Source organism: Oncorhynchus tshawytscha, linkage group LG04 (genome assembly GCF_018296145.1).
Source record: "Oncorhynchus tshawytscha isolate Ot180627B linkage group LG04, Otsh_v2.0, whole genome shotgun sequence".
Taxonomy (NCBI): Eukaryota; Metazoa; Chordata; class Actinopteri; order Salmoniformes; family Salmonidae; genus Oncorhynchus; species Oncorhynchus tshawytscha.
The window spans coordinates 47,096,223-47,121,447 of NC_056432.1; the positions used below are offsets into that span (position 1 = coordinate 47,096,223).

Here is a 25,225-nt window from a genome sequence, read left to right on the forward strand (position 1 = left end):
CGGCAGCCTTGTGAGGGTTAACACGCTTTAAATGCATTACCCATGTCGGCCACTGAGAACGAAAGCCCGCAGTCCATGGGAGTTGGCCGCATCGGTGGCACTGTGTTATCCTCAAAGTGGGCAAAGAAGGTGTTTAGCTTGTCCGGGACCATGACGTCGGTGTCCGCGGTGTGGCAGGTTTTCCCATTGTAATCCGTGATTGTCTGTAGACAATCGTCTCGTGTCTGAGCTGTTGAATTGCGACTCCACTTTTTCTCTGTACTGACGTTTTGCCTGTTTGATTGCCTTACGGAGGGAATAACTACACTGTTTGTATTCAACCATATTCCTAGTCACTTTGCCATGGTTACATGCGGTGGTTCGCTCTTTCAGTTTTGCACGAATGCTGCCATCTATCCACAGTTTCTGATTTCGGTAGGTTTTAATAGTCCCAGTGGGAACAACACCCACTATAACTTTCCTGATGAACACAATCACTTTCTCAGTGTCTGAGGCTACCCGGAACATTTCTCAGTCAGCGTGATCAAAACAATCTTGAAGCATGGATTCCGATTGGTCAGACCAGCGTTGAATAGACCTTAGCAGGGGTACTTCCTGTTTGAGTTCCTGCGTATAGGAAGGGATAAGCTAAATGGAGTCATGCATCCTGGAAGTTGGAGTAGCAGTGGTCGAGTGTTTTAATAGCGTGAGTACTACAGTCAATGTGTTGATAGAACTTTGGTAGCGTTTTCCTCAAATTTGCTTTGTTAAAATCCCCAGCTACAATAAATGCGGCCTCAGGATATGTGGTTTCCAGTTTGCACATAGTCCAGTGTAGTTCCTTGAGGGCCATTGTGGTATCGGCTTGAGGGGAAATATACATGGCTGTGACTATAACCGAAGACAATTCTCTTGAGAGGTAATACGGTCGGCATTTGATTGTGAGGTTTTCTAGGTCGGGTGAACGTTACCACAATCACAACATTATCACAATCACACCATGAGTAGTAAATCATGAAGCATACACCCCCGCCTTTCTTCTTCCCAGAGAGTTCTTTATTCCTGCCTGCGCAATGTACTGAGAACTCAGCTGGCTGTACGGGGACAGTATATCTGGAGAGAGCCACGATTCCGTGAAACAGAGTATGTTACAGTCCCTGATGTCTCTCTGGAAGGAGATCCTTGCTCTGAGCTCATCTACTTTATTGTCCAGAGACTGAATATTGCCGAGTGATGTACTTGGATGTGGTGGATGGTGTGCACACCTCCTGAGTCGGACTAGAAGTCTGCTCCGAATACCTCTTCTCTGCCGGCGTCGTCTTGGAGCAGCGTCTGGGAAAAGTTAAATTGCCCTGGGGGGTACAAACAAAGGATCCAATTTGGGAAAGTCATATTCCTGGTCGTAACGCTGGTGAGTTACTGCCACTCTAATATTCAAAAGTTCTTTCCGGGTGTATGTAATAACATAACAATCTTGCTAGACTAATAATGTAATAAATAACATACAAAAAAATAAAAAATACTGCAAGCTTTTTGCTTCTGTCAGCGCCATCAAAGCCATCTAGCTAACATATCATCCGTCTGTTTGAGCAGGGTATTTTAGTAAGGGAAACTGAAAGTGAAAAAAAAATACACTCTATTTCTGTCTTGCTTCTCCTTCATTTTGGTAGAAAAAAAAATGTTAAACTATTGTCTTTCTCTTTCTTTGAGTCAACTACTCACCACATTTTATGCATGGCAGTACTATCTAGCTTTAGCTTATGCTTTCAGTACTAGATATAAGGGCACAAGGCGAGACCCAGATGCAGACACAGGAGGCAGATGGTTAGAGTCTTTGTAGTTTATTTATAATCCAAATGAGTAGGCAGGAGAATGGTCGTGGACAGGCAAAAGGTCAAAACCAGATTCTGAGTCCAAGAAGTAAAGAGTGGCAGACAGGCTCGATGTCAGGGCAGGCAGAAGGGTCAGGCAGGCGGGTACGGAGTCCAGAAAAAACAGGCCGGGTCAAAACCGGGCAGACTAGAAAAAGAGAATAGAAAAAAGGAGCACGGGAAAACATGCTGGTTGACTTGAAAACATACAAGAAGAACTGGCACAGAGAGACAGGAAACACCGGGATAAATACACTGTGGAAAAAAGTGACACCTGGAGGAGGAGACAATCACAAGAACAGGTGAAACAGATCAGGGCGTGACTAGATTTATTATCTGATCCTTTGATTGGGTGGAAAACATGTCAGTTCATGCTGCAAGAGCTCTGATAGGTTGAATGATGTCCTCTCGAAGTTTTTATAATTACTGTGTAAGTCTATGGAAGGGGGTGAGAACCATGAGCCTCCTAGGTTTTGCATTGAAGTCAATGTACCCAGAGGAGAACGGAAGCCAGCAATTCTCTGGCTACACCATGATGCCCCCCTACAGAGTGCTGTTGAGGCTACTGTAGACCTTTGCAAAATAGTGTATTTTAATCAATTATTTGGTGATGTATTTTATATTATTTTATATTTTGTATAGTTTTATCTAAAAATAATAACTTTTTTAATGTTTTACCATTTTTATTTGTATGAAATTCACTGAGGAGGATGGTTCTCCCCTTCCTCCTCTGAGGAGCGTCCACTGACTGATGTGTATGTGTAACTGATAGATGCATACACACATGTCTTTTGTCTGTAATGTATTTTTTGATATATGTTGGACCCCAGTAAGACTAGCTGTCATCATTGACATCTGCTAATGGGGATCTTAATAAATCAAATCATAACCTATGGTGTTTACTTTTTTTGTTAACCTGAAATTATGTTTTAGTAATAATAGCCTACTTGTTCCTAAAATGTATTGACATATGAGTTACTTACAGTATACACTTTGAAATGATGTGATATAGTGTTGATTCGTTGAAGTTAAGTGTTTAAACTTGTTTAAGTTGTTAACTTAACTATTATTCAAGATGAACTAGTGTTGCTGTTGATAAATCACAGATCACAATCCTGCAATAAAGAGGGGAAGCGAATCTGTCTCTTATTTGTCTGTTTCTCTGTTTTCTCAAATGAACATTACTTTTTTGTTCAGTCATAAGCCCTCCAATTCGTTTTATTTGATTGTCACAATTTTTTGGATATCAGCCTTGTAAACCCATTTTGCAGCTGATAATGGCATGCAACACCAATGCATCCATAGATCTACAACAGTGGTTCCCAACTCCAGTCCTTGAGTACCCCCTTGAGCACACATTGTTGTTGTAGCCCCGGACAAACATACCTGATTCAAATCATCAAGTTGACAAGTTGAATCAGGTGTGTTTGTCCAGTGCTACAATAAACTGGGTAAATTAGGGGGACTCTAGGACCGGAGTTGGGAACAACTGGCCTACAGTATGATGGCATTAGCCTTATGGGTATTTGCAATGCAGCCCTTTAAATTGTGCATCTGGAGCAGAGAATAGCTTAACTCACATATTGGTCAGTTACTGTACCAATCAAAAGTTTGGATACACCTACTCATTCAAGGCTTTTTCTTTATTTTTTACTGTTTTCTACATTGTAGAATAATAGTGAAGACAGCACTATGAAATAATACATATCGAATCACGTAGATACCAAAAAAGTGTTAAACAAATCAAAATGTATTTTAGATTCTTCAAAGTAGGCACCCTGTGCCTTGATGACAACTTTGCACCCTCTTGGTATTCTCTCAACCAGCTTCATGAGGAATGCTATTCCAACAGTCTTGAAGGAGTTCCCACATATGCTGAGCACTTGTTGGCTGCTTTTCCTTCACTCTGCGGTCCAACTCCAAAAAAAAAACCTTGAATGACTAGATGTGTCCATACTTTTGATTGGTACTGTTTGTTGTTGAATGCTGTTGAATGCCGAAAGCTGAACTCAAATCAAGAGAGACCACGATTTATTGTTTTTGTAAAGCTGACAGTGTTTTTATATATTTTCATTTTATGTTGGCTCTGTTGGGCTTAGTTGCTGTTGTCTGTCAGACAGGCTCGATCCCTCCAGATTCCGCAGAGGGGGAGAGACACGTTAGCCCAGCTAGCCTAGCTGGCTCGGCGGTCTCAAATGGAGATCGCTATTGAACGTTTCCAGCGCTGCAGGAGCTGTGTTAACTTTGCTTTGTTCCGGGACAATGTGGACTGCGCTGACTTTCAAAAGCAAAACTACACAAGCTACTGGGGAATCCACACCCAACTACTTTTTATTTTTCATCCACCCCAGTAGCTGGACACCGCTCTGGTCTGGTGGAAGTGTCGCCGCCGTGTTGGCTCTCCACAGCCAACTGGCCGGTGCTCAGCAGGTTCCATAACTGAATGGGTCTCCTCCTTCCCTGGAGAACAGAGCTGTTATCGACCCAATCAATCAGCCATGGCGATACGTTCCTCGCCGTGGAAGTCGAGGAAAGCGTCCTCTGGCAATGGTGCTCCTTGGAGATGTTGAGCTCGGACTTGACACAGACTAGAAACGGCTTTGTGTTTCTGGTATGTGATTTCAAAGGTTCCATAGGTTCCAGCACCTTCTTCTTTGGGGGCTTCCCATTCAAGATCGGATCCGGAGGTACCAGCATCTTCGCCTTCTGTTCTGTCTCCCTCTCCGGTGGCTTCTACTTTGGGTTCAGATCCACCCTCATCAGACCATGAGGCTGCCTGAGTGACTGGCCCATTTAACATCACCAGCTGTCATCATAAGCAGCTCTATGGTGAGAAACGTCTTGGTTCCCAAGGCAAAAACCATGTGCTACCCAGGAGTAAGAGTACAGGACATCACAAGGCTGCTTATGACTGTTCTACAACAGATGCCGGGAGCTGATACTGTCATAGTCCATGTGGGATCAAATGACATCAGGAGGGCTAGCTCAGAACATCTGAAAATGGATTTTAAAGAATTGATTTTAGCATTAAAACCTCCTATAATTGCAGGTCCAGTACCATTGTTGGGCCGCGAGTGTGAAAGATTCAGCAGGCTACTGGCATTACACATCTGGCGAAAATATTACTGTAGCTCTGCTGGAGTTTTATAGATAACTTTGACACCTTCTGGAAACAGAAGATACTCTACATGAATGGCGAAGTACATCCAAGTCATCATGGGTCCTGGAATCTGTCCACTCATTTTGATGCTGCGTTGAAACAATAACTTATCAATGACCCAAAACCAGCTCAGGTAATCCCTACCATTATGACAATGAGTCGTCATAATGCTTCATCAAATGTACATTATCCTAGTGGAGTTGGCAGACACAATGTAAAGTGGGGCAAAAAAGTATTTAGTCAGCCACCAATTGTGCAAGTTCTCCCACTTAAAAAGATGAGAGAGGCCTGTAATTTTCATCATAGGTACACTTCAACTATGACAGACAAAATGAGAAAAAAAATCCAGAAAATCACATTGCAGGATTTTTTATGAATTTATTTGCAAATTATGGTGGAAAGCCAAAGCTTTTGCGTAGTTGACTACTACATCATGGCTCTGCAGTGTCATCAGCCAAGCCGCTATTCTGCTGTTGTGTACAGCACGCTCATGGATTTGTTGGCTTTTCAGAGAAGTCACAGGCTTGTGACATGTTTCTATGATCACCGTTTGTCCGCCGACAGAACTGGTGAAGTGTTTGACCGCCCAGACTGTCGACACCAGCGCTTTTCCACAGTCTGAGTACTTGAGTTCAGCAGGGTTTAGTGTTTTGCTCGCGTCAGCAACCACAGGTTTGTCTTGGCCGTATTTCTGGTACAACCCAGCACTAAGGCATTGCTTGGAGAAACCAACTTCCAAAAATAACGTCTTTGCACCCCAGGCAGGGTGCCTCGCAAAGCAGGTTTTTCAAAGAGGTCACAGATTTGTCATGAGTGCCATCCCAAATGATGGCACTTCTTTCTGAAGAAGATGGGTCAAAGGCGTTGACAAGTCAGCGTAGTTTTCGATTAATTGACGGGCGTAATTACATACTCCCAAGAAACTGCGCACCTCATGAAGGTTTGTAGGTATTTTGATGTTGTGGACTCCTTGGATTCAGTTAATAGACTGTGGCAGGATGCCCTCAGCACCCACCAGAAGTCCAATGTAGTTTACCTTGGTCCTGCACCATTGTCCTTTCATATTTGCCAACTTCGCCCCAGCTGCCCCGAGTTGGGTGAGAACGTGGTCGATCTAGTTGAGGTGATGTAAAAACGTCTCCCTTCTCATGAGAACGTCGTCCACATAGATTATCGTCCCCATGGAGGCTGCATCTGGCATTGCCTTGTGCAGGAAGATGTTGAACTCTGAAGGGGAGTTTGCATACCCGAACGGGCAACAATTGAACGTGAAGAGCTTGTTCGAGAAAGAGAAAGCCAACTTGTGTTGGTCACGACGGTCAACTGTCATGGCCGACTAGACAATGAAACCAGCTTGTTGAGTTGTCTATAGTCAATGGTAAGACGACAGTTACCCGTTGCTTTCAAAACGGGCCACACGAGAGCGCTGTACTTACTGTTACATTCCCTGATTATCTGTTTAGCTAATAGGGAGTTGAAAGTCTCTTGTACCGCTGCGTTCCCCGCAATCGGAATTTTGTAGCTGCTCCGGGTGGCGTAGGAATACGCACCACATGAATACCCATAACACCTCAATCTAGTGAGTCTGTTGACCTGTGTTTGTTAAACAATTCCTGCAACTGATGTTGTTCAGTGTGATTGACAAGTGCGTCAGCTTCCGATAGTAGCTGTAGTACCTGTGCATGGAAACCAGCAAATGGTTCGGCGATATCGTACAGGTCTTCATCAGGTGGTGACGGCATGTCTACGGTGGGGGAATCATCTGCAGGAGGAGATCCGTTTTATCGTCCTCTGTGACAATGTGGTATATGAACAGCTGGTTGTCAGAATCTACATCCATCCTGAACCACATCCTGATGTGACATCAAGTGGCAATATATGGGAGTTATTGCGAATGCTTTTGACGGACAGATAAAAAGCGTTCCACCCTCGCAACATAGGTCTAGGGAGGACGGAAGAGGCCCAATCACCGGGACAACAAGTTCAAAATCATGGATGGAGTAATCAATCAATGTTCCTAGCTGAGTGTACTGAGGAATGGAAATATCTGCTTGCGTTAGATTCTGTACCAGGAGATATGTGGAACCAGCGTTTAGTTCCAACAGCGGGTTACCATTGACAGTTAGCCCCAAGTTAAATAGTCACGGAGAGGGTTGAAAGAATGCAGTGATGCCCTCCATCTGGTGGCCGGGCGCCAGGTTCAGTCTTACAGAGGCCTCTGTGGTTCTTGCCGGAATCACCATGGCGGACTCAGTTATCACCTTACAAGCTTCAGGAATTCTCTGCCCAGATTCCATTCGCACCAGGTCGAAAGACAAGGCGTGTTGGGCTGGCTGCGCCAAAGACCAAAGAACTTGGTGTATGGTATCGAGTTTAACACCCAATCTTACCAAAATGTCTGCGCCTCAGCTAGGCCTACACTTAATGACAGAACTGGACCCGCAGCTAGAATGTAACTACGTGTTTTAAGTTTTTATTATGGTTTAAACAGAAGGCGCCGTGAATTTTGGGCCTGCTCTGAAACATGTGATAGTTGGTTTCTAACCGTGTTGGACAAAGTGAGTTTGGTGCCAGTATGTATCAGTATGTATATGACATCAGTCAGAAGAACATCTTATTGATTGATGGACGCTGACTTGATGGCTGACTTTTGTCTGTTTGCAATACATTTAAACAGTGATGAACCATCACCAAATTGACATGCTGAAATGAACACCAACGAGTGATGGAGAGGAACCACTATCACTGCCCGACCATCCCGAGTTCAACGGGCCAGTCAGTTGGGCATTTCTGCAGTATATTAGAGCATGTCAAATTCTTGATGGTAAATACCCATTGTAAGACACTGCAAATGGATAGCCATGCACCTGTTAATCTGAATGGGTTACCAGGAGCACATTTTTTAAATGTTTTTTTTAATGCCTTTAGTAGGTGGAAGGGGTCCATGGCCGAGTAGAGTGCATCCCCCAACCGTGCCCATCCAATAGGGGGCGCCCATGGTCATTTTTGTAATATTGTAGGGCTTCCTTCATGCCACTTTTCATGATGGTGCTAGCAGCCACCTGAGTGAGTGCTTGCTTGCTACCAACCGGAACATTACGATAGCCAAGACCAACAACACAAACAAACAGACTATACAGCTACAAGTAGTGAGTGAAGTTACAAACGGACTATACTAAACAAGTTAAATGTCTTACCTGTGAATAAATATTTTCCACTCACATAGCTACTTGTAGCCTACTTGGTGCCAACGCCCACGTTACTGACCCAGTATTGTCATTGTCCCCACATTTCTCACTCTTCTGCAACGAATAGACTGAAGCCACAGGGGTCTTCTCACAGGCTCTATTTCCCTATGTGGGAGCATTGCGAACCAAAGGTCGTGATTTTTTTACCTGGTTACATGTACATTGAACAACTCAGCAGCTTTTAAGGCATGTTTTGTTATTTCTGTAAAAAGGAAAATCGACGTTAAAGTTGGTTCTTTTACAATGGGGGTCAATGGTAAAGAATTTTTGTTTTCCCCAATTTGTGGGCGTGGTCAAGGGTAATTCCATTTTATGATGTGAATATCAACTTGTGTATAGTTTAGTGACTTAACCTTAATCCAGTCGTAAATATAATATAATTATGAACCTAGATTTACAGCGTCTAGATTAGGTCTAATGTAAGAGTAATTTAAACCATGTTGGTGCAACCCACCCTAATAGTGTAGGTTACAGAGCAGATCTAAGGTTGTGCTAATGGTTAAGATTTAGGAAAGGTAACTGATGTTGGATATGTACCACAGGCGGCAGGTGGTACCTTAATTAGGGAGGGTGGGCTCATAGTAATGGCTGGAACTGTCACACCCTGACCATAGAGAGCCATTGTTTCTCTATGGTATTGTAGGTCACGGTGTTACTGGGGTGTGTTCTAGTTTATTATTTCTATGTGGGGTTCTAGGTTTATTTTCTATGTTGGTGATCTGTATGATTCCCAATTAGAGGCAGCTGGTAATCGTTGTCTCTAATTGGGGATCATATTTAAGTAGTGTTTGTTCCTAGCTGTGGGATATTGTATTTTTGAACTTTGAGTTGGTGTATGTAGCACCTCTGTAGTCACGGTTCGTTGTTTGTTTCTTGTTTTGTTGTTTTTGTTAAGTTTCACTATTGCGCCTTGGTCCATGTCTCTACAAACAGCCATGACCAGGAACGGATTAAATGGAATCAAACACATGATTTCCATGTGTTTGATACCATTCCATTCACTACATTCCATAATTTTTCATTTTTATGAGCTGTCCTCCCCTCACCAGCCTCCTGGTGAAAGATTAGTTGACCTATCCCACTAAGCAGAACTCAGACATGCTGATATAAATAGGCCTGCCAGTCTGTGAGCCTTAGGCACCATCTGCTGTTTTTCTTTTTTATAACATCAACATTACAGTTCCTAAAGTAGGGTATGGTCACACTGAGACGCATGATCAATGATGAAATCATATATGACCTAGTCATTGTGCGTTTTTGTTGTTCAAAAGTTAAAATAATCTCGACTTCTTTTGGAGTTGCATATGTTCAAAGGTGGACATATTGTACATGGTTTGTCGTAAAATCACGGCCATTGTCTTTCATCCGGCAAGAGATGACTCCCATTGAAAAAGCATTGGCTACATCCAGAATTTTCTGACACAAAATCTTAATGGGCCACCCATATGATAGTCAGAGACGGAGAGAAAGAGGTTGAGTGTAAGAGGGTTAGAGAAATGAAGGGAGAGAGAAAGATTAAGGAAAGGGGAGAAAAGCGATAGAAAAATGGTGTGTGTGGTGTGTGATAGAGATTGAGTTCCAGATAGAGGTATATATTTCTCCTAATATATTTGTCCACTGTGAGTATCTTACATCACCGAAAGCTGTTTATGTTTTTCTCTCTCTAATTTCCCTTCTATATCTCCCTTCTTATTCTTCTTTCTCGTGACTCACACCATGTTTTTTGAGGGGGGTTAATTACCTTGTGTGTTAATTGTGAATTTTTTATTTATTTATTTATTTCACCTTTATTTAAACCAGGTAGGCAAGTTGAGAACAAGTTCTCATTTAACAATTGCGACCTGGCCAAGATAAAGCAAAGCATTAAAGCAAAGCAAAAAAAAAAAAAAAACAGTAGGGAAAGAGGTAGTTGTTTGGGCTAAATTATAGGTGGGCTATGTACAGGTGCAGTAATCTGTGAGCTGCTCGGACAGTTGGTGCTTAAAGCTAGTGAGGGAGATAAGTGTTTCCAGTTTCAGAGATTTTTGTAGTTTGTTCCAGTCATTGGCAGCAGAGAACTGGAAGGAGAGGCGGCCAAATTGGTTTTGGGGGTGACCAGAGATGCTTGTGTGGATGCTTGTGCGTGTGTGTATGTATGTCTCATGCTGGTGTGTGTATGTTCTCTTCCAGGTGGAGTGTCCTAGGTCAGAGTGTTTTGAGTCTCTGTCTGCCATGGAGCTGGCTGAACAGATCACACTACTGGACCACATCGTCTTCAGGAGTATCCCCTATGAGTGAGTCTGTCACCTCATATCCTAAAGTGATGATATAATTTCTTGTGATGATCTCATATCAGTATGTGTTGTCTCTCTGTCAGGGAGTTCCTGGGGCAGGGCTGGATGAAGGTGGATAAGTCTGAGAGGACTCCCTACATCATGAAGACCAGCCAGCACTTCAATGATGTGAGTTTGTGTGTGTGTGTGTCTTTACTTTATTTGGAGGCCTCCCACTGGGCAAAAACTGGGTGAATCAACTTGGTTTCCACATCATTTCAACCCCAAAAATCAATGTCATGACGTTGAATCAACTTGGAAAACTGATTGGACTTGCAAAAAGTCATCATTGTAAGGGCAGTATTTCCCCCCCCCCCCAACTTTTAACCTAAATCCAATGACATGGTGACATTTTTTGTTGATTTCTCGTTGAATTCAGGTTAGTTGACAACTGAACCAAATGTAAATCAAAACTAGACGTTGAACTGACGTCTGTGCCCAGTGGGCTATACTTAAAGTGAGTGTGTCTCCTCTTTTCCTCTCTGCTTTCCACCCCGTCTCTTTCTCTCCCTCTCTCTCTCTCTCTCTCTCTCTCTCTCTCTCTGTCTTTTCCCCTCTCACCATCCTCTAGATGAGCAACCTGGTGGCGTCTCAAATCATGACCCATACTGACGTGGGCTCCAGGGCCAACTCTATTGAAAAATGGGTGGCTGTGGCCGACATCTGCCGCTGCCTCAACAACTACAATGGAGTCTTAGAGATCACCTCAGCTCTGAACCGCAGCGCCATCTACAGGTTGAAGAAGACATGGGCCAAAGTCTGCAAACAGGTGGGAAATTGTTCTAATTCTTTACCCTTCTCCAGAGGTCTGCACTCAATCACTCTCCCTTGCCCTTAGATCTACTGAGGTAACTGTCATGATGTATTATTGTTAATGTGATGACATGCTATTTATCGAATGATTAACTATGTTTAGAATTACGTGATTAAATTAATCAGGTAACCATTAACTCGGTAACCTGGGGCACCACGGGAAAAGTTTGTTTAAAGAGGTAACGTTTCAGTCGCATTCTGAACGTCGGAATTCGTAAATCTGCACAAACTCGGGTCTGTCCGTACCACACAAATTGAGTTGATTATTTATTTACTAACAAGTTAAATGGTAACATAGGATACACATACACACACACACACACAGTCTAGGCTATTGATTAGAACCTAATACAATGGCAACAGGTCCCTAGCGGTCCAACACAATATGACACGTGTTACACAAGATGGAGATTTAAAGAAAGAGAGAGAGAGAGAAAGAGAGAAAGTGCATGAGAGAAAAGCACACTTAGATACATTTGTAAACTATGCTTAGGTTCGCTCTAACACCTTGCCCCGAACTGTCACTCTTATGGGTCAGAATGTATTTACATGTTGAAGGTCTCCGTTGGGTATCTCTTCGTGGACCGAGTTCTGCTTAGTGGGATAGGTTTGGTGGACGCCCTTTTCTTTCGATGGCCGAGTCTCCTTCGTTACTGAGTGTAAAGTCTCTGATTCTCCACACAATGTTATTTCTCTTGGTTGTCTGTTGCCTTGCACTTGTTCTGTGAGAGTAGTCTTCTTAGGAGGCTAATCAGCTGTGTCAACACTCCCAGCTTGGGTAGGAGGGCCGTGTAGACAACCAATGATTTGAAGAGAATAACCGGTTGGTCTTTCTTGAATTCACCTTCTCAGATACAGTACAGAATCGCTACTCCACCATGAACTTGATTTTTTTTGTCTTCAATCTTGTGTTGTGTTTCAGGGTCACGACTAGTCGTAAAACCTCGGCTGCAGCGCGTGGTAAACTTAGTCTGCATGTAAAATTCTTAACTCACATGTTTTATACCCTCGGGTCTAAAAGGGGCATTTCGGTCTTTATGACATGCTCTCTCGGTTTCCAGGTATTAGAACAAACCTTGCCTTGTAACGAGCTATGCCCCAGGAAACCCAGAGAACATGTCATGAAGACAGAAACTAAAATCTCGTTTAGACAACTAAAATCACAGTTCATCGTTACAAAAACATTCTCTTTGATCTGGATATTTTCTACAAAATGCACAGTATGCAAACATTATGAAAACTGTTCAAGTTACAATGTTTTCATTATAACGTTGTCATGTAATCTATAATAACATAACAAAAACGACATTCATTTTCATATTCCATCTATCATTGTTACCACCATTTTGGCTGATGAAATATAATGTCCCGAAGTCCATTTATTGCATGTTACAGTTCTGAGGTAGATTCTCCATAAGGCACACACATTCCAGTATGTCACATTAGAGACAAGGAAGGAGTTGGGCTGCTGCCTTGTAATTTACGATGGGTGTGTGGTTATAACCCCCCCCATCAATCCCTCTATACAGTTGAAGTCAGAAGTTTACATACACTTAGGTTAGACATTAAAACTCATTTTTCAACCACTCCATGTAACGGTATTCGTTGTCTGAAGAAGAGGAATCATCGGACCAAAGCTCAGCGTGGTAAGTGTTCATGCTTTCTTTATTAAAACTGAACACTATAACAAAATAACAAAGGGAATAACCGAAACAGTCCTGAAAGGTGCAAAACACTAAACAGAAATTAACTACCCACAAAAACCCTGTGGGAAAAAGCTACCTGTGGTTCCCAATCAGAGACAACGATAGACAGCTGTCCCTGATTGAGAACCATACCCGGCCAAAACAAAGAAATACAAAAACATTAAAAAAGGAACATAGAATGCCCACCCAAATCACACCATGACCAAACCAAAATAGAGACATAAAGCTCTAAGGTCAGTTAACAAAGTTAACAAATTTCTTGTTAACAAACGATAGTTTTGGCAAGTCGGTTAGGACATCTACTTTGTGCATGACACAAGTAATTTTTCCAAAAACTGTTCAGAGAGATTATTTCACTCATAACTCACTGTATCACAATTCCAGTGGGTCAGAAGTTTACATACACTAAGTTGACTGTGCCTTTAAACATCTTGGAAAATTCCAGAAAATTATGTCATGGGTTTAGAAGCTTCTGATAGGCTAATTGACATCATTTGAGTCAATTGGACTCTGTGGACGTATTTCAAGCTCTACCTTCAAACTCAGTGCCTCTTTGCTTGACAACATGGGAAAATGAAAAGAAATCAGTCAAGATCTCAGAAAAAAAATTGTAGACCTCCACAAGTCCGGTTCATCATTTGGGGGCAATTTCCAAACACCCGAACACGTCAATCAACCACATTCATCTGAACAAACAATTGTATGCAAGTATAAACACCATGGGACCACGCAGCCGTCACACCGCTCAGGATGAAGATGTGTTCTGTCTCCTAGAGATGCACGTACTTTGCTGCGAAAAGTGCAAATCAACCCAGAACAACAGCAAAGGACCTTGTGAAGATGCTGGAGGAAACGGGTACAAACGTATCTATATCCACAGTAAAATGAGTCCTATATCGACATAACCTGAAAGGCTGCTCAGCAAGGAAGAAGCCACTGCTCCAAAACCGCCATATAAAAGCCAGACTACAGTTTGCAACTGCACATGGGGACAAAGATCATACTTTTTGGAGAAATGTCCTCTGGTCTGATGAAACAAAAATAGAACTGTTTGGAGGAAAAAGGGGGGGGGCTTGCAAGCCAAAGAACATCATCCCAACCGTGAAGCACAGGAGTGCAGCATCATGTTTTGGGGGTGATTTGCTCTAGGAGGGACTGGTGCTCTTCACAAAATTGATGGCATCATGAGAGGGGAAATTATGTGCATATATGGAAGCAACATCTCAAGACATCAGTCAGGAAGTTAAAGCTTGGTTGCAAATGGGTCTTCCAAATGGACAATGACCCCAAGCATACATCCAAAGTTGTGGCAAAATTGCTTAAGGACAACAAAACCAAGCTATTGGAGTGGCCATCACAAAGCCCTGACCTCAATCCTATTGAAAATTCGACAGAAGTCCTATCGACAGAACTGAAAAAGCATGTGCGAGCAAGGAGGCCTGCAAACCTGACTCAGTTACACCAGCTCTGTCGGGAGGAATGGGCCAAAATTCACCCAACGTATTTTGAGAAGTTTGTGAAGGCTACCTGAAACGTTTGACCTAAGTAAAACAATTTAAAGGCAATGCTACCAAATACTAATTGAGTGTATGTAAACTTCTGACCCACTGGGAATGTGATGAAAGAAATAAAAGCTGAAGTAAATCATTCGCTCTACTATTATTCTGACATTTCACATTCTTAATATAAAGTGGCGATCCTAACTGACCTAAGATGTAAAAAAATTACTATAATTAAATGTCAGGAATTGTGAAAATCTGAGTTTAAATGCATTTGGCTAAAGTGTATGTGAACTTCCGACTTCAACTGTACCTCTCCATCTCTGCGGGAGGGAGGAATATCTCTGTAGAACCGCGATCCTTTGTAACCTGATCCTCACAGGCCAGTCGTGACACTAACATATTGCATTTTTGTAAATAGTCATAAAATTGATCATTTAAGCCATTTGATTTTAAATTATGTAAACAAATATTTTACAATTATTTGGTAAAACATTGAATTTTACTGCTATTGCCCATATAAATGCGTTGAATAACACATTTGTACATGACAAAACAGACAGTCAAAAAATAAATCATATGGAATAATGTTTTGAAGTGTCTGTCCTATATCTGAGCGATATAAGAAAACTCAGGGATACATTTTTTTTTTTAAAGACGTTTTTATTCAAGGCACTTTTTACCCCCTATACACGTTGTGCCATTTTTGCATCCCTGTACGGGGTTAACATCAGACGACTCCCCTGAAGCCTGTGTACGTCGTCGAACAACTCTGTGGTTGTGAAAGTCTCGCCTTTTGATGTTGCTGACTTATTAAATTGTAGTGCAAACGGTTCGGATTTTACAGACAAGTTTGTGACGATTTTCATGTCCAGATCCTCTCATGTGTAGAAAACACAGCTTTCACAAGCCCCATGTTATGAAATAGGTGCAAGCTTTATATCGGCGGAAAGAAGGGATTGGGCTGCAGCCACTACAATAAGGTAAGTCTCTAGCATAAGCACATGGGATGCTATCCAATATTCAAAATGGTATCACTGTGTGACGCATGGGCACGTCAATCAACTTTATGCATTGGATGGTGCAAGCATGGCTGGAGGGAGTTCCCACCATATTCCTCACCAACACTGCATTATTTTTTAAATCCATGAAGGGAAGTGTACGAGTGCACACTTCGGGAGAAAGGTAGAGCATTTTAATACATTTTTTGCTAATAAAGCTTTGTTGAAGATCTGTTCTCAGATCTAATAGCGGTACATGGGGAAAGCTCCCCAGTATCCACTGGGAAGACTGGGTGGAGCTAAACACTTAGGGGTTAGTGAAAGGGGTAGAGGTGAGGGGTTGATTTTAGACCCTTATGAAAGTAGTTTGAGAATGAAACGTTGCTAAATAAGATCCATTCAATTGTTGAAAGCATCAAGAATACAAGTGTGCAAGAGTTTTATTTTTTTGTATTTGTTGATTTCAGACCAGACATGTTAAAACATGGTTGTGTTTGGTTTTGACAGACTAAAGCCCTGATGGACAAGCTGCAGAAGACTGTGTCGTCTGAAGGGAGATTCAAAAACCTGAGGGAAACCCTGAAAAAGTGAGGCACAAATCTTATTGATGAAAACTTTATTTTCAGTGAGGAAGGTGTGACCCAGAATATTTTGTCCCTAACTCTCTTCTTGTCTCCCTCCTACTTTTCTCTTCCCCAGTTGTAACCCTCCCAGTGTGCCCTACCTGGGTATGTACCTGACTGACCTAGCCTTTATCGAGGAAGGAACACCTAACTTCACTGAGGAGGGCTTGGTCAACTTCTCCAAGATGAGGATGGTAAACACACACACACACATGCACTCTGTATTTTCTCTCTGCATTGTTGGGAAGGGCCAGTAAGTAAGAATTTCACTGTTAGTCTACCCCGGTTGTTTACGATGTATGTGACAAATAACATTTTATTTTATTTGACACACATTGTATTCCAATGTGAAACCACTTTCATCCCATAGAATACAGCATGAACATGTTCAGTGAAGCTGCAGCACTGCTGTTTCCATTGATCTGCCATAGATTTAATTGAGTTCTGAGATATGTGATGAAGAGCTGTGATGAAAATGCTGTGTGTCCTAGATCTCCCACATCATCCGAGAGATCCGCCAGTTCCAGCAGACACCCTACAGGATAGAACACCAGCCTAAGGTACGCCTACTTACTAGACACTTTTTATATTGCCAATGGCTATTTTCCTAGTCTATTTTGCTTGTCTTCAGTGTCAAATTCATTAGCAAATGCTTTCCGTTTGAGTTATATTAGGTTTTATTTTGTGTAACAATGATAACACCAAGTAAAACTGAAATGATAACTTAAAAACACAAAATATAAATATTCATTAACAAACGTATAGCTTATTAGACACATTTCCACTTCCTGAACACATATTACTTAAATAAAAAGCATTCCCTCTCTCCAGGTGACTCAGTACCTGTTGGACAAGACTCTGATCATGGATGAGGACACTCTCTATGACCTCTCTCTTAAGATAGAGCCCCGCCTACCGGCCTGAGGGACAGTCACTGCGAGCAACGGGACCCTGGCAACCCTGTCCCTCTATGTGGGCAACACGCCTGCATACCTGGGATAATGAACGACAAAGAGAGACTGGATTATTGAAGAGACAGAGAGAAAAAGCGAGCGAGAGAGAGAGAATTGAGAGGGAACGTAGGGAGAAAATCCTTGTTGTTTTTAGACGATGATGGGGTGATCTTTTGAATGTGTTTTCTGCGAGGAAGGGTAAACAGGAAGTGAGGTGTCATTATGTGACCTCATCATCCCTCTCCCAGGGCGTGATATCATTGACGTGAAACATGGTTCTTCTGCCAGCAGATCAAATCAGAGTTGGTGGAGATTGATCAATCTTTGGGAAAATCTCAAATGGCACCCTGTTCCCCATGTAGGACTGCACTAATTTAGGGAATAGGTTGCCATTGAGACACTTTTTTGTCTTTGAAGATTTTTAAAAGGTAGACGTAAGGAGATGAAATGTAGCATGTATAGCTCTAAGAGTCTGGACTTGTGTATGTTATGCTGTGCTGCTTTACTGTGCCATGTTTTTGAGCTGAAGCACCCATGCTTTCACACCAAATGGTGATCACTTGACTTTGCATGATCCTAACTGGGGTTTTAGTGTTTATTTGGCCTTGGTCCTGACCCCTGCATGTTAACATGCTTCACTCTCTTTGGTCTCTGAAGACTACACAACCACTATGCATCCCCATCCACCAATCATAAATCACTTCATTAGGAGGGTCGGACGGAATCTATGAGGGTAGAGTTTCAAACACACCTGCCGGAATTAACTCATACATTACTACTACTACACATGCTAAATGTAACGATAGTGGTAAATAGAAAATCCTTTTAAGATTCAGTCTGACTGTGGTAATGAGTGCTTCAAAATGAATTTCGATTTAAAAACTGGGGTGGCAGGTACTGTAGCCAACTGGGTGGCAGGTAGCCTAGCGGTTAGTGCTTTGTGCCAGTAACTGAAAGGTCGCTTGTTAGAATACCTTAGCCAACAATCTGTTGATGTTCCCTTGAGCAAGACACTTAACCCTAATTTGCTCCAGGTGCGCCGTACTACTATGGCTGACCTTGTAAAACAACACATTTCACTGCACCGAACAGGTGTATGTGACAATAAAGTAAATAAATTAAAAAAGCTTCATTTGTTATAGTTTACCATTTATGTGCATCGTGTTGTTGAAATTGCTCTTCATAAATACTGAAATATTAATCTACAAACTGGTGACCGGTATCTGAAAGAATACAGTACAATCTGGTACTCCACATTCAGGCAAACGTTTTGATGTCTAATATCTTGTAAGCTCCACAAATTCTGTGGTTTGTCCATTTGAATGATAAGAATTAAGACGCTTCAAATGTGCCTTTATTATTGTTTTTTTTCTGTAGGTAGACTCTCAGTCCTCTATATATTCTAACAACAATACCAATCAATTCAGATGAACAAGTAATATTTCCCCCTCTTAAAATATTTTGCTGTCAAGTTAGCAAATTTCCATCTGTGGCATTCTTTGGTGAAGGTTGTAGATCCCTAATAATAATGTATCTGCTCATTCAGATGGTATGGAATCATTGGGTAAATATCAATTGTTATTCCTTCATTCCTCAAATCCTTATCTCCTTCTCAAAGCACTTTGGAGCAAAAGATCCTCCTCTCAGAAGGAGGCAAGGAGAAATGACAAGGATAGAATTACGTAGAACTACATATAATTGAATAGGATCTCTTTGGGATCAAGGATATACAATTGAGATTCAGCCATATAAAACTATTGTACTGCCATGGAGTGAGGGTGGTTAAAGAGAAGTGACTTTGTCCCTCTAGTGGCCCCAACATTCCCATGCTTTATCTGACAACAACACTTGTAGCACGTTCAGCAGGGCCTGTTCACAGCTTTACAATAACCACTCCTTATGCAGTTTGATGAGCATGTGGTCCAGTTTGCTCCTAATTGAAAAATGAAAACCCAGCAAACAAATGTTGGTTCCCAGAACGATGTGGGAAAGTCATTTTTCAAATAACCAAAGGAGAACCTCAAGGGAACACTATGGGGACATTATGAGCTAGCTGGGAATCCTTTGTTGTCCTCACAAATTTAATTTAGTCTTCAGCTTCATTGGCTTTACATGGTCACTTGAGTGTTCTAGTCTAGTCTGTATGGGTCTGACAGTAGCTGTCTGCATGAAGCGATAGAGGTTGCTTTAGAGGTTACATACAGTTAATGCAGCTCTTGAGTTCTGATCATGGAATTCCGAACTCATCAGTACATCTTTACTTGGATTAAAACATATATATTTTACATTTTAGTCATTTAGCAGATGCTCTCATCCAGAGCAACTTACATTAGTGCATTCATCCCATACATCTTTTTTCTCAATATATTTAACTTAGATGTACATACATTTACATCTTTGTTAAAATGCATGTAATGCCTTAACATTTATTCCAGAGATGCATGTACATGCATTTGCATCTTTGTTAAAGTGCATGTAATGCCTGACAATTCCAGAAATGCATGACTATGACATCTAGTCGACAGGGCGGCCTATGACATAGTTTGTCCCTTCAGAGGATTCTTAAATTACTCTTTACGTGTTGATCAATGGAGAATTTGCCACCAAACCATAACTTTGGCACTAGCTAGGTTTCAATCCAATTGGCAACAGATTTCCATGTGAATATTATAAAATCGACGTAAAGAAAATATGTGCATTTTCCCACCAGCGGTGTGTTTCCACCAAACAGACTTGTGGCGTATAAAAATCAGTGAATGATGACGTAGTGCACACAACATGTACTTTTTCGCTTAAGTTTACATGTACCGAATAAAAATCTACAGTTCAACGTATTTCCATTGCATTTTCAACTCTACCAATAGTTTCCTCACAAAAGCTGTGTGCCTACTTTGGTCTTGGCACATGCACTCTAGCCAACAGTTCGTAGATACAGTGCGGGTAGGCTAGACTACATGATGAGATTATTATGGATAAGAGCGAGAATATTTGTATTTGTCAAACTGCAGTCAAGCATCGATCATCATGTCACCTGAATCAGACCCTCAATATTTATTGGAAAGGAACATCAAGATTACTGTCACCACCCTGTGAAGATCATCATAAATTATTTCATCTGTAGCCTTATAAACTGCATGCTTTCCCGAGTCGTAGTGGGAGGAACACACACCATATTATTGTGTGACTCCAAGTTTACTTTAATTTGATTGTTATTATATATCAATATTTGCGCATAAAGGCGGTTCCACTGCCATGTCATGCATAATTAATTTTACAGACACAAAAATATCCCACCAACGAACACATTTTCTGTCGGCATTTATAAAACTGAATCGAAACTTCCTGTTTCCATCACCGCTGTCTTGATTTTTTTATATATACGGTATGACTATTCTCGTATAAAAACTGTGGATGCGAATGTGGTTAGTGATGTCATTTAAATTATGGTTAAAAAAACAACATTTGATTTCACCCAAAAAAAATCTGTCATAAAGGGCACATGTTCAACTTCATTAAAAAAAAAGGCTATATAGTCCTGCCTCTCTTCAGCTTGAAAATAAATCACTACCTGACCGATAATGTAACATTTTTGTCGTAATTTTTGTGGTAATTTAAATGCATTTTTGTGCTTTTAATATGTGTCAAGTACAATAAAAATACATTCTGACAAAATATATTGTAGCCTATTTGAGGATCTGGAGGAATGTGTTTTTATTTAACCAGGTAAGTTGACTGAGAACACATTCTCATTTACAGCAACGACCTGGGGAATAGTTACAGGGGAGAGGAGGGGGGAAGAATTATCCAATTGTAAACTGGGGATGATTAGGTGACTGTGATGGTATGAGGGCCAGACTGGGAATTTAGCCAGGACACTGGGATTAACACTACTCTTACGATAAGTGCCATGGGTTCTTTAGTGACCACAGCGAGTCAGGACACCCATTTAAAGTCCTATCCAAAAGATGGCACGCTACACAGGGCAACGTCCCCAATCACTGCCCTGGGGCATTGAGATTTCTTTAGACCAACCCTGCTTAGCTTCAGAAGCAAACCAGCAGTGGTATGCAGAGTGGTATGCCACTGGAGGCGTGGCCTTGGGTTAGAGCTCTTTGGGCTACCAATGAGAGAAAGTGTCATACCAGCTCATGTGTGATCTTGTACTCTGTCAATAAAGGTTGAGCTTGTTCTGCAGTCTTAATGAAACTGACATACAGTGCCTTCAGAAAGTATTCATGCCCCTTTAATTATTCAACATTTGTGTTAGTCTGAATTCAAACTGGATTAAAAAAATATATTTCTCCCCATACATAATAACAAAGTGAAAGCATGTTTTAGAAATGTTTGCAAATTTATTGAAATATCTCATTTACGTAAGCATTCCCACCCCCTGAGTCAATACTTTGCAGAAATACCATTGGCAGCGATTACAGCTGTGTCTTTCTGGTTAAGTCTATAAGAGCTTTCCACACCTGGATTGTGTCAAATTTGCCTATTATTCTTTTCAAAATTCTTCAAGCTCTGTCAAATTGGTTGTTGATAGTTGCTAGAAAGCCATTTTCGTGTCTTTCCATAGATTTTCAAGTAGATTTAAGTCAATACTTGTAACTGTTCTTGGTAAATAACTCCATTTCAGATTTGGCCTTGTGATTAGGTTATTGTTCTGCTGAAAGGGGAATTCATCTCACAGTGTCTGGTGGAGAGCAGACTGAACCAGGTTGTCCTCTAGGATTTTGCCTGTGCTTAGCTCCATTCCGTTCCGTTTTTCCCAACTCTCCAGTTCTTAACGATTACCCATAACATGATGCTGCTGCCAATATACTTGAAAATATGGAGAGTGGTGTGTGGTATTGGTTTTGAATTCAAAACAAAAAGGGAATTGCTTTGTCACATTTATTGCAATATTACTTTAGTGCCTTGTTGCAAACAGGATGGATGTCTTGTAATATTTGTATTCTTTACAGGCTTCCTTCTTTTACCTTTATTTAAATAGGCAAGTCACTAAAGAACAAATTCTTATTTTCAATGACAGCCTAGAAACAGTGGGGTAACTGCCTGTTCAGGGGCAGAATGACAGATTTGTACCTTGTCAGCTCAGGGGTTTGAACTTGAAACCTTCTGGTTACTAGTCCAAAGCTCTAACCACTAGGCTACCCTGCCGCCCGAATTTGATTAGTACTGTGGAGTAACTACAATGTTGTTTATCCATTCTCAGTTTTCTCCAAACAGATCCATTAAATGCTAAGCACAATTTGATTAGTACTGTGGAGTAACTACAATGTTGTTGATCCATTCTCAGTTTTCTCTGATCAGATCCATTAAATGCTGTAACTGTTTTAAGTCACCACTGGTCTCATGGTGAAATCCCTGAGCAATTTCCTTATTTTCTGGCAACTGATTAGGAAGGGTGACTGTATGTTTGTAGTGAGTCACTGGATGTATTGATACATCATCCATAGTGTAATGAATAACTTCACCATGCTCAAAGGGGTATTCTACGTCTGCTTTTTAAAAATCTACCAATAGTTGCCCTTCTTTGCGAGGCATTGGAAAATTTCCCTGGTCTTTGTGGCTGAATCTGTGTTAGAAATGCTCTACTCGACTGAGGGACCTTGCAGATAATTGTACGTGTGGGGTACAGAGATGAGGTAGTCAATCCAAAAATCATGTTAAACACTATTATTGCACACAGAGTGAGTCCATGTGACTTACAGTGAGGCAAAAAATTATTTAGTCAGCCACCAATTGTGCAAGTTCTCCCACTTAAAAAGATGAGAGAGGCCTGTGATTTTCATCATAGGTACACTTCAACTATGATAGACAAAATGAGGGGAAAAAAATGCAGAAAATCACATTGTAGGATTTTTAATGAATTTATTTGCAAATTATGGTGGAAAATAAGTATTTGGTCACCTACAAACAAGCAAGATTTCTGGCTCTCACAGACCTGTAACTTCTTCTTTAAGAGGCTCCTCTGTCCTCCACTCGTTACCTGTATTAATGGCACCTGTTTGAACTTGTTATCAGTATAAAAGACACCTGTCCACACCCTCAAACAGGCACACTCCAAACTCCACTATGGCCAAGACCAAAGAGCTGTCAAAGGACACCAGAAACAAAATTGTAGACCTGCACCAGGCTGGGAAGACTGAATCTGCAATAGGTAAGCAGCTTGGTTTGAAGAAATCAACTGTGGGAGTAATTATTAGGAAATGGAAGACATACAAGACCAATGATAATCTCCCTCGATCTGGGGCTCCACGCAAGATCTCACCCCGTGGGGTCAAAATAATCACAAGAACGGTGAGCAAAAATCCCAGAACCACACAGGGGGACCTAGTGAATGACCTGCAGAGAGCTGAGACCAAAGTAACAAAGCCTACCATCAGTTACACACTCCGCCGCTAGGGACTCAAATCCTACAGTGCCAGACGTGTCCCCCTGCTTAAGCCAGTACATGTCCAGGCCCGTCTGAAGTTTGCTAGAGAGCATTTGGATGATCCAGAAGAAGATTGGGAGAATGTCATATGAAACCAAAATAGAACTTTTTGGTAAAAACTCAACTTGTCATGTTTGGAGGACAAAGAATGCTGAGTTGCATCCAAAGAACACCATACCTACTGTGAAGCATGGGGGTGGAAACATCATGCTTTGGGGCTGTTTTTCTGCAAAGGGACCAGGACGACTGATCCGTGTAAAGGAAAGAATTAATGGGGCCATGTATCGTGAGATTTTGAGTGAAAACCTCCTTCCATCAGCAAGGGCATTGAAGATGAAACGTGACAATGATCTTTCAGCATGACAATGATCCCAAACACACCGCCCGAGCAACAAAGGAGTGGCTTCGTAAGAAGCATTTCAAGGTCCTGGAGTGGCCTAGCCAGTCTCCAGATCTCAACCCCATAGAAAATGAAGCCTCTAGTGTGATGTGTGATGTGGGGCCGGATGGCAGCTATTTGAATCAGTGGTCTGGCAAAATGCTAGTTCCTGGTCAGGCGCATTTCTCATGATTTCGCCATGCATTCCATTACTCTGTAGACAAAATCGAATGCTCCGGTTGGAACATTATTGGATAGATATCATAATAACATCCTGAAGATTGATTCTCTACTTAGTTTGACCAGTTTATTCAACCTGGAATATAACTTTTTGAAGTTTTCGTCTGAGTTCGCCTGGACCGGCGCCAGCTTTTGGACATGTGAACTAAATGTGCTAGCAAAAGTAACTAATTGGACACTAGTAATGGACATTATCGAACAAAACAACGATTTATTGTGGAACTATGATTCCTGGCACTGCATTCTGATGAAAGATCATCAAAGGTAAGGGAATATTTATGATGTAATTTCATATTTCTGTTGACTCCAACATGGCGGAGAAATGTTGTGTATTTCTGAGCAGATTTCTCAGGATTTCTCAGATTATTGCATGGTATGCTTTTTTCGTAAAGTTTTTAAAAAATCGGACAGGGGTTGCATTAAGAACAAGTGTATCTTCAATTATATGTAAAACATGTATCTTTCATCAAAGTTTATGTTGAGTATTTCTGTTATACGACTTGGCTCTCTGTAATTACTCTGGATATTTTGGAGGCATTTCTGAACATGGCGCCAATGTAAACCGAGATTTGTGGATATAAATATGCATATTATCGAACAAAACATTGTGTAACATGATGTCCTATGAGTGTCATCTGATGAAGATTATGAAAGGTTAGTGGTGAATTTTATCTCTATTTCTGCTTTTGTGACTCTATCTTTGGCTGGGAAAAATGGCTGTGTGTTTTTTTGGGATTTGGTGGTGATCTAACATAAATATATGTTGTGTTTTTGCTGTAAAACATTTAAAAAATCAGAGACGATGGGTAGATTAACAAGATGTTTATCTTTCATTTGCTGCATTGGACTTGTTAATGTGTGAAAGTTAAATATTTCTAAAAAATATTTTTGAATTTCCCGCGCTGCCTTTTCAGCGGAATGTTGGGGGGGATTCCGCTAGCAGAACCTGTGTCCTAGACAGGTTAAACTAGATTATAGGAACACTGTGGACAAATTTCAGCA

The 25,225-nt window shown here is 41.3% G+C and overlaps 1 protein-coding gene across 1 annotated transcript in view; it reads left to right on the top strand.

The window, feature by feature from the left end:
• Positions 1-20,144, top strand: part of rasgrf2b (Ras protein-specific guanine nucleotide-releasing factor 2b) — a 173,587-nt gene extending 153,443 nt beyond the window's left edge. Inside the window, 7 exon segments of the mRNA XM_042320823.1 lie at positions 10,428-10,531; positions 10,615-10,699; positions 11,142-11,339; positions 16,097-16,176; positions 16,289-16,406; positions 16,704-16,772; positions 17,044-20,144. Of these exon segments, the coding sequence (XP_042176757.1) occupies positions 10,428-10,531; positions 10,615-10,699; positions 11,142-11,339; positions 16,097-16,176; positions 16,289-16,406; positions 16,704-16,772; positions 17,044-17,136 (747 nt within the window). The 3' untranslated portion in view covers positions 17,137-20,144.
• Positions 20,145-25,225: the final 5,081 nt, after the last annotated feature.